Here is a 10828-nt window from a genome sequence, read left to right on the forward strand (position 1 = left end):
GAAAGACAGAGAAAGCTGAGTTTCCTGCTCAAATAGTCGTTATTAAACTGTCTACATGTTCAACAATGTGTTGCCCAAGTTGCTGTGTGTCACCAATCTAGACTGTAGCTGTTACTTTTTTAGTCTAAATTAAAGTTATTATTACTGTTGGAAACGTAGTTAGTTTATGATATGTGGAACTGTAGAGGTTATTTAATGAGGACAGAAATGTAAAGGATCACTGTTGTTTCATCTGAACCCTCCCAGCTCGTCTGACTGTGAGTCCCAGCAGCTCTCAGGTCTTTAGAGGAGACTCTGTGTCTCTGAGCTGTGAGGAGGATGACAGCTCTGCTGGATGGACTCTGAGGAGAAAAACCACCACTGGACAGAGGACTCAGTGTGAGGACTGGGGAAAACCAGCTGGTTCTTCCTGTAACATCAGTCACACCCTCATCAGGGACAGTGGAGTTTACTGGTGTGAGTCCAGAGAGGGAGCAACCAGTAACAGCATCAACCTCACTGTCTCTCGTAAGCTCAGACTGTGGAGTTAGTATTGATGAAGCTGTGTGGAAATGGATGAAATGCTGTAGTTTGTCTCTGTGTTGAGGTGGACCAGTGATCCTGCAGAGTCCTGTCCTCCCTGTGATGGAGGGAGATGACGTCACTCTGCTCTGTAAAACAGAGACCACTCCCTCCATCCTCTCAGCTGATTTCTATAAAGATGGCTCCTTGATCAGGACTGAGTCTACAGGTCACATGACCATCCACCATGTTACCAGGTCTGATGAAGGCCTCTACAAGTGTCACATCATCAGTCATGGAGAGTCTCCATCCAGCTGGATCACTGTCACAGGTGAGGAGCTTCACTTTGATTTCAACTCTTATTTCATCCACATGTTCACCTTACCAGGTGAGATTCTCTCTACAGAGAAACCTACAACCACACCTCCACCCACATCTACGCCCCCTCCACCCTGCTCCTCCTACCTTGTCCACAGAGTGGTCTACCACCTGGTGGTGTTCTGTCCATACTTCATCTCCACTCTCCTCATGGTGTCTTTATGTCGACACAGACCAACAGGTAACATTCACTGATCAATCAATAACAGTTTTCTGAACTCTTTACATCTTGATAAATTCTCTCCATTTTCTTTATCACCTGCTCTGACTGCAGGAAATAACCTCCCTGTCTCCATGGTGATGACCCCGCGCTCGCAAGCTGTGCAGGGGTTGGATGACGACTATGACGACGTCAATGATTTCACCACAGAGCATCACTTCTGATGTGTCTTTGACAAATACTGACTAGTAATAAAAGTGGCTCATTGAAAAAAAGATTTTCTGCTCGTATTGTGTCTCACTGTTAACGTTTAATTCAGTTCAATTCAATTTTATTTATATAGCGTCAATTAGTGATGGCCCTTTGACACCCGAGGCCCTGACACATGCGCGGTAGCTCACGAAGCAATTGCATCGAACCACTGTGCCGAGGCGTGGTTCGGTCTCGTGACTAGTGACGTTTGAAGCAGTTCAAGTGCTTCAACGGCAAACGAATCACCTGAGGGGTTCGGTTTGTCATGTGAATCACTTGGCAGGATCGTGTGTGTTCAGGGATATCCCGGATATCCTATCCCTATTTAGTGGTGCTCATTTGAATGTTTCTTTGCAGAGTAGGTTGGTTCGTTGCTGTAGTTGAAGTTAGTTGTGTATTCTGTGGAGATAGATCGTAAGATTCAGACAGAAATAGATAAATTAGTTACATAGTTAGATAACACTAGATTGATATATAGACATAGTTACATAGATAGTCCTAAATAGCATTATATATAGATAAGATAGAGAGAGAGAGATACAGATACGATATAGATATATAGTTAGAAGTGAGTGTATAGTTTTGGTTCGGACAGTATAGTTTTGGTTTTGTGACGTATGAACCATTTCACTGCTTCATTCAGAAACCCTGTCACTGGTTTGGTTGTCTTGGCTCTTCGGGAGAGATGAGATGAGTCTTCGAAGCAAATAATGAGTCAAGAGAGATTTGGTTTGACACTGTTGCATTCAGTACAAATATTCTCTAACACTACTAAACCATGATACCAAGAGCAAATGAAAAAATAGTTGATGTAAGCGCTGACACATAAACATTAGTGCAAATTAGCGAACGTTCATAGAGTGTAGTAGTGACGTAATCAAAATGGTCCAACGACAATAGAATAGCACGATTGGGGTTAGTGGTACACTGTGAAATCACCGGTCTTATGTTAGTGAAGCAAGGGTTCAATTCTCACTGGTTCTTTTTTATTTATTTTATTGTTATATGTATATAATTTTCTTATAATCAACTTTAAACCACATATCCATGTAATGTAGTTGAATAGGAATGTGCATGGCAATTCAAGTCCCATACAAGTATGAACCAGTAAGACACGTCTCCATTGCACTACATTTTATTGTCCACTAGATGTCCTAATAGAGCACTGTGTCACTGAAGCTTTGAATAATGAACCTTTTTTTAAATCACGTGTCGAAGCTTCAACAAAGCCTCGATTGCCCATCACTAGCATCAATAACAATACAAATTGTCTCAAGACTCTTTACAACATCCGGTTTGAAACCCCCAGAGCAACCATGAAGGCGTTGGTGCAGGCTATATTGTTACACCTGCAGGTGAAAATTATTCTAGTGCCTCCTAATGGTTATTTTGAAGAATGCTGTCATTTTAAAGTCCTTGTTTTCTGTTGGTCATTAGAGATCACATGGTTAGGGTCATAGTTCAGACCAGCAATCTTGGATTTGTTATCTGCATGGCAATATGCTCCAGAGTGCTCCTTGCTTAATCCTATATTCTAGTGTGCAGTCATTGCCCTGAACCCAATACCACACCCAAACAGCTGCATGAAGTTCCTGAAGCTCCGCCACTACAAGACAGAGAGCAGAACCACATTTACATGACTGGGGATCGACTGAACGTCACTCCTACTTCTGTCAAGCACCACACTAGCTACTCCAGAGCTTAGGACATTAGGCAGGCCGCTGCCCAACGTTCAGAGATGCATCCGCACAGTTTGTCTCCCTTAAAGGGACCTCAACCACACACAACCACACACAGGATGCAGTCACCACAGTCATATGTGCCTGGCCATACAGGTATGAATGACTTTGCTATTTACATGGCTCGTCGGGAGCTTGTAACCTCAGGGATGATCAAGTTTGATGACCGCCCAGACAATTATTGGGGATGGAAATCAACCTTCTCAAATGCCATACAAGGACTGAGACTCACCTGGAACAAAAAATTCGACCTTCTAGCGAGGTGGTTAGGCCCTCAGTCATCAGAACAGATTAGGAGAATCAGAGCTGTTCATGCCAGTGACCCTGCGGCTGGGCTCAGAATGGCATGGATGTGTCTTGATGAGAGCTATGGTTCACCAGAAACGATTGAGAAAGCTCTGTTGGATAAACTTGAGAGGTTCCCCAGGATTGGAAATAAAGACTCACTCAAATTGAGAGAGCTTGGTGATCTGTTGAGTGAGTTGGAGTCAGCAAAATTGGAGGGTTACTTACCTGGGCTTACCTGTTTGGATACATCTCGGGGTGTTAACGCAAGAAAAAGAGAAATTGCCTTATGGGCTTCAGGAGAAATGGATAACACAAAGCAGTCTGTACAAGCTGCAAAACCAAGCCCTGTTGCCCCCATTCTCATTCTTTACAGATTTCGTGTGCAGAGAGGCCCAGATCTGTAATGATCCGAGTTTCACACTCACTTCATCTGGCAAGACAGCAGTAAAAGCAGACAACCCTGTGAAGAGGCACACACCCTCTAGAGGCCAAGGCTTCCGAGCTAACGTTTTGGAGACAACCATGTGATCTCTAAGGCTGGAGGGCTCATGTGTGTCTGGTGGAGGTGGGCTGCCGTGGATTTGTGGCAAAATCCACCACTGCTCTCCTAAAGGAGCTGGGCATACGTGGCAAAATCCAGAGGATTGTGGTAAGCAACATGTCCCTGACAGCAGAGATAGCAAGTGAGTGGCTGTGGGTAAGGAGGAAACATGCTAGCTGGGGAGCTCGCTAAAGGTAAGGATGGCTGGGTAACTTTAGTATTTGGGTCGTGGTTCAGTCCGCATCAACGTTTCAATTAAGTTTGATTGTTTTCTCTGGTTGCTGCATAAAAGGGTTAGGTTCATTTCTGAGTTGCTGTGCAGTGGCAGCGTTGAGGGGGGAGGGGGTTGACTCCAGGATGCTGGAATTTACTGTTAAGCCTTCATGAGGTGTCGTGGGCCTAACTTAACGAAACATCGGTGAAGGGAGGTGCCCAATTGAAAACCCCAATGACATGCTGCATACTGTTGTTGACTAGGCCAGGTAGCTGATGTCTTCATGTTGGTTGGTAGCTGGACAGGTGGCTGCTAGCCTGCTGGTCAGTTTTCACTTGGGCAGGGCCTCTAAATGTGTTTTGACTGGGATATTGGCACAAGGGATTGTAACATCTAATCCTGTGTATTAACAAATGTTTACATTACAGGTTCCTGGTTCCTCGTATGTGCATGTCCTTCATTTACCTCTTTTTGTAATGAAAATGTATTGAAAATGTAGAAGTGAGGTCATTTCCTGATGTCTAAGCAGGTTTATCAGTGTATCAGGTACAGCTGTGTCAATGTGCTGCCACCTGCTGGCTGCATTGACACTACAACCACTGCTGGAGTGAAAATGAAGGAGAAACATTAAAAAGTGGAAAACTCCCTGAACTCATCAGGGCTGCAGCGTCATCTATGAACAGATCGTCTCCACGTGAAACAAGTTGTCTGTATCAAACTAATGCAGATCTAATGAACTCAGAGATCTTTTCTATTTGTGTTTTGTTGCCACGTGATCATGTGATTTCATCTGTGGGATTTTTCTCTTCTGTTCTGATTAAAGGCAAACAGGAAGTCAGAGGCTTTTAGTGTCTGTCAAACTGCTGCTGGTCACAGAACGTCACTTCTGAAGTGACTTTGAGAAACATTGACTAGTAATAAAAGTAGCTCATTGAAAAAAAGTGTTGACGTTTAATTCAATTCAGTTTTATTTATATAGCATCAGTAACAATATAAACGGTCTCAAGACTCTTTACAACATCTGGTCTGAAACCCTCAGAGCAGCATGAAGGCAACAGTGGCAGGAAAAACTCCCTTTTAACAGGAAGAAACCTTGAGTAGAACCAGAACCAGAACCAGCTCATATGGAAGGAACCATCTGCCTAAGGCCGGCCGGGTAGAGCCAGAAAAGAGATAGAAGTGAGGGGAGGGGGAGGGGAGAGTGTAACACGCAGCAGTTAACATATTATACAGTAATAGCATAGAATTGTATGAGCATTAATGGAGAAGAAATTAGAGGATAGGAGCTTGTTGTGAGAGAGAAGAGAGTAGAGGACATGTGTATTGTCCCCCAGCAGCCTAGGCCTATAGCAGCATAACTAAGGGATGGTTCAGTCCAGCTCTAACTATAAGCTTGATCAAAAAGGAAAGTCTTAAGCATGACCTTAAAAGTAGAGAGGGTGTCTGCCTCCTGAACCCAAACTGGGAGCTGGTTCCACAGGAGAGGAGCCTGATAGCTAAAAGCTCTGCCTCCCATTCTACTTTTTGAAATTCTAGGAACCACAAGTAGGCCTGAACTTTGAGAAGTGATCTATTGGGATGATATGGTACAATGAGGTCTTTAAGATACGATGGAGCTAGGCCTTTAAGGGCCTTGTATGTAAGGAGGAGGATTTTAAAGTCTAAAAAGTCCAGGCAGTTGCAGATTATCCTGTCCCGACCACAAAAAAAGAGCTCATTCGTTTTCCTGGTTTAGTGCGCTGTTTTAGGAGTTTTTGTAGGAACCTCTCTGAAATAGTAGCACCCCTTACCGACTTGCTAAGGGCAAAGGTAAGTTTTGTCTGGTCTCCTGTGTGTCAGCAAGCTTTTGAGAAAGTAAAGGTGATGATGTGCATTGCTCCAGTTCTTGCCACCCTGCGGTTGGATCGCCTGTTCTCTCTACAGGTGGATGCCAGTTATGTGGGTGCCGGTTCTGTCCTCCTGCAGGACGATGACTTTGGTGTTGCGAAGCCTGTAAGCTTCTTTTCCAGGAAGTTTAACTCTTAACTGCTAAATTATTCAACAATCGAGAAAGAAGCGCTTGCCTTGGTGTGGGCTTTAAAACACTTTGAAGTGTATGTGGGGTTCTGGTGTTGTGCCTGTGGTGGTCTACACCGACCACAATCCTTTGACCGTTCTCAATTCACTGAAGTGTCCGAATCAGAGATTATTTGTTATTGCAATCATATTGGTTAGACATTCAGTACATTAAGGGCTCTGACAACATTGTGGCGGACGCGTTGTCAAGAGCTTCTTGTCAGTAATCCTTCCGGTGTTTAACTCCATTGCTGATGCATGATGTTCTTTTCCTTGTGCCTTTCCCTTGGTAGTAGTTTGCTGGGGAGGGTGTGATGGCAAGTGCTGGAGGTGAATAAGCGCATCGACAGACATACTGATACTCCCACTCATACCTCATTACTTCTCATGGGTTAATTTTTGACTTTATTTAAATAAATTGGTTAACCTTTACACTTGAGCCTGTGTCTCCCAGTGCAGACGTCCATCCCAACAGCAGATATGTTTGATCTAGTGGACTCTCTGCACTCCATGGACTCCCTCAATCATGTCACCACAAGCTATTCTGTGAGGCCTCTAAAGGGGAGTTGTAGGGTGTTGGTTGGACCATCCAGCACAGCACAGTTTAAGCTCCTTGTCAAGCCAAGCCACCTTCACAGATAGCTGCTAATCTTCCTCTCCAAGGTCTCCACATTTCACATTGAGACATCAAACAGTAGCAAAGACCACAATAGCATTGGTAGAATGGCATGCTGGTACACCAAAACTTAGAACCGGCCAGAAAGCCCAGATTAGTCGACTTTTGTCAGCCTGGTCCGAGGGTCCCTACAGGTCTTCTGGATGGCAGCTGACAGGGATGAGGATTTCGATGGTTTGAAAGTCATCCTCACCCATGAAATGAGCTTCTTCAGCCCCTGTAATATCCACCTGCTGAGTAGGATTGATGTTGTGGTGACTGTCAGGTCATCCATGAAGACTCTGATTATGGGTTACCGTACACCACTACTCGTTAAGGGCCCTAGTTGTTCCACCCTTCATCACCTTCATCCTTTTCCTCTCTCTTGGAAGCTGAGTCAATGCTCCTGTGTCTTCCAGGCAGCCAGGCCTTTCAGCAGTCCCACATTTCTTCAGAGTTATTAGTTAGATATTGTTGTTCTTGAGAAGAAACTCTGACAGATGCTTCAGTTGCTTTCTATGCTGTACACTGACATGGTTCTAAACTACCCAGTGGCTTTAGAGTTCTACGATATGGGAATCCAGACACCCTCGGAAACATCTCTGATTTGCAACTCTTCCTCTCCTTAAAAACACCTTCAGGATCTTCCACAGCTAGTGGAGGAGCCTTGGGCAGCGTAGACCCTGTATTGTACTCCACTGGGGCTGAGACTGATCTTGATGTCTTAACAACTTCTGGGATCTCTATCCAGCTGCTGCTCTCCTGTTAGATCGCTGTAGGTGTTATGAAGGGAAGTGTAGACTTCATCCAGTGAGCACAAGAGGTGGCCACTCTGTTTGTCTCTGATCAGCTTCCTGGTAAAGCCAAAAGTATTTAGTGGTGAACAATTCCTGCATCTCTGTTCTTTCCTTTCCTGGTTTGCTTCTTCACTCTGCTCTGTTGAGGGCCACAAGCTTTTTCATCAACATGTCTCACAACTCAACAAGTGGCCAACGATCCTCTCCAACAGTCAAGTTCTGCTTTTTCAAGGATCTAAGCTGATGATTTTAACCACTCTGCGATTGTTGACGTGAGGTTTCATAAGGTCAAACACAAATTAAGATGAAGATATTTTCTCTTAGTGTTTTGTTGCCATGGTTTCTTTTGTGAATTATTCACATCATATCACACACAACAAGTGTTAACTGTTAACTGCTGACAAAAATATTCTCTGACATGTAGTGCCACAGAAAAAGGAAGTCAGACGCTTTTAGTGTCTGTCAAACTGCTGCTGGTCTCATTTCAGTCAGCTGCAGAATGGAGGGAACATCTGTCCAGAGGCTGCTGGGTGAGTCTGATCTGCTGGATGTGTGTTGGTGTCTAAACATTGAGAGATGATCACTGCTGCTTCCCACAGCAGAACAGTCATTAAAGCTCAAAGTGTGCTTTCTCTTTAGTTCTGGGCTCTCTGCTGTGCTGCACAACAAACCAAGGTTAGTCAACTTCCTCTGTTACAGTCTGACTGTCACTGAGTCTGTCCAAGAAACGCCATCAAAACTCTGTGTGTCTTTACTGTGAGAGTGAGTCCAGCGACCAGCTGCCTTAAAGGGACACTTCACCACTTTTTATGTGGATATTCAGTCTGTGTTGATGCTAGTTGGAGCCAGTTGAAGCCATAACTTCCTCTGTGCTATAAAGACAGAGGAAGCTGAGTTTCCTGTTCACACAGTCGTTATTAAACAGTCTACATGTTCAACAATGTGTTGCCTGAGTGTCACCAATCTAGACTGTAGCTGTTACTTTTTTAGTCTAAATTAAAGTTATTATTACTGTTGGAAACGTAGTTAGTTTATGATATGTGGAACTCTAGAGGTTATTTAATGAGGACAGAAATGTAAAGGATCACTGTTGTTTCATCTGAACCCTCCAAGCTCGTCTGACTGTGAGTCCCAGCAGCTCTCAGGTCTTTAAAGGAGACTCTGTGTCTCTGAGCTGTGAGGAGGACGACAGCTCTGCTGGATGGACTCTGAGGAGAAACACCACCACAGGACAGAGGACTCAGTGTGGAGCTGACTGGGGAGAAGCAGCTGGTTCTTCCTGTATCATCAGCTACACCCTCGAATCAGACAGTGGAGTTTACTGGTGTGAGTCCAGAGAGGGAGCAACCAGTAACAGCATCAACCTCACTGTCTCTGGTAAGCTCAGACTGTGGAGTTAGTATTGATGAAGCTGTGTGGAAATGGATGAAATGCTGTAGTTTGTCTCTGTGTTGAGGTGGACCAGTGATCCTGCAGAGTCCTGTCCTCCCTGTGATGGAGGGAGATGACGTCACTCTGCTCTGTAAAACAGAGACCACTCCCTCCATCCTCTCAGCTGGTTTCTATAAAGATGGCTCCTTGATCAGGACTGAGTCTACAGGTCACATGACCATCCACCATGTTACCAGGTCTGATGAAGGCCTCTACAAGTGTCACATCATCAGTCATGGAGAGTCTCCATCCAGCTGGATCACTGTCACAGGTGAGGAGCTTCACTTTGATTTCAACTCTTATTTCATCCACATGTTCACCTGACCAGGTGAGATTCTCTCTACAGAGAAACCTACAACAACACCTCCACCCACATCTACAGAACCACCTCAAACCACTGCTGAGGCCACGCCCCCTCCACCCTGCTCCTTCTATCTTGTCCACAGAGTGGCCTACTACCTGCTGATGTTCTGTCTGTACTTCATCTCCACTCTCCTCATGGTGTCTTTATGTCGACACAGACCAACAGGTAACATTGACTGATCAATCAATCAATCAATCAATGACAGTTTTCTGAACTCTTTACATCTTGATAAATTCTTTTTTTTTTTGTCATCTGCTCTTACTGCAGGAAGTGACCTCCCAGTCTCCATGGTGATGACCCAGGCTCAGCATGGATTGGACCATGACTATGATGACGTCAATGGTTTCACCACAGAGCATCATTTCTGATATGAACCACAGCTCTTCTATCTGGAGATGCTATCATCAGTTCACTTCCTTTGGGTTGTGTCTTGTTTCCATGTGATCATGTGGTTTGCTCTCTTGGTTTTTTTCTTCTCTTCTTGTTGCCTCAAAGAAAAAGTCTCAAAGATACTCTGACATGTAATGCTATAGAAAAAGGAAGTAAACAGCTTCTACTGACCAAAGTGCTGCTTTAGGATGTGTTAGCGTACTATGATACTGTCCGTCAGTAGTTTTAGATGTGATGTTGTGTACGAATATGACACCAGCATTTTTACTCTGCATTTTAAAACTGTTCAGCAAATCCTTGTTGCATTAAAGTCTCTGGAATCATTCTGTATCTGAGACAAATTACTTCAGCTTGAAAGTAGACAAAGAGAACTCAGACAAGATTATACTTGTGTTCATTCAAATAAACTAATCATTTGTTCACATCATGTCCTCCTTGTTTCCAGTATCTGCTGTGACCTCCTTGTAACTAAATGTTTCTGGTAACTGCTGATCAGTGGTCTACAGCAGCTTGGAGGAATTTTAGCCCATTCCTCAGAACAGAACCACTTCAGTTCTGAGATGTTGGTGGGTTTCCTCACATCAACTGCTTGCTTCAGGTCCTTCCACAACATTTCTATTGGATTAAGGTCAGGACTTTGACTTGGCCGTTCCTAAACATTCATCTTGTTCTTCTTTAACCGTTCTTTTGTAGAACCACTTGTGTTCTTGGTTCTCATTGTCTTGCTGCATGACCCAGTTTCTCTTCACATTCAGCTCATGGACAGATGTCCTGACATTTTCTTTTAGAGTTCACTGGTAGAATTCAGAATTCATTGGTCCATCAATGAGGACAAGACGTCCTGGTCCAGATGCAGCAGAACAGGCCCAAACTGAATAAATGAATAAACAAGTTTAATATTTCTGTTTCATGAGTTTGATTGGGTTCTCTTTGTCTACTTTCAGGAAGTCCACTGATGTTTCAGTCGTTTTTATGAAGAAATCTGCAAAATTCTGAAGGATGCAAAAACTTTTACTCCACCAAGTTTGTAAAGAAATTATTTTTTGTTGGAAGATTTTTTTTA

General features: G+C 43.9%; 1 protein-coding gene across 1 annotated transcript; it reads left to right on the forward strand.

Annotated features, from left to right (window-relative positions):
* Positions 1-8079: 8079 nt before the first annotated feature.
* Positions 8080-9855, forward strand: LOC311492690 (Fc receptor-like protein 5; the record flags this gene model as incomplete). The annotated part of the gene is made up of 5 exons (XM_084551039.1): positions 8080-8110; positions 8694-8957; positions 9037-9282; positions 9358-9540; positions 9643-9855. 5 exons carry the CDS (start codon positions 8080-8082, stop codon positions 9741-9743), a joined length of 825 nt encoding a protein of 274 aa, XP_084407165.1. The 3' UTR covers positions 9744-9855.
* Positions 9856-10828: the final 973 nt, after the last annotated feature.

The sequence above is a fragment of the Chelon labrosus genome, assembly GCF_963514085.1.
Source record: "Chelon labrosus genome assembly, chromosome: 1".
In the NCBI taxonomy this organism is placed as follows: domain Eukaryota; kingdom Metazoa; phylum Chordata; class Actinopteri; order Mugiliformes; family Mugilidae; genus Chelon; species Chelon labrosus.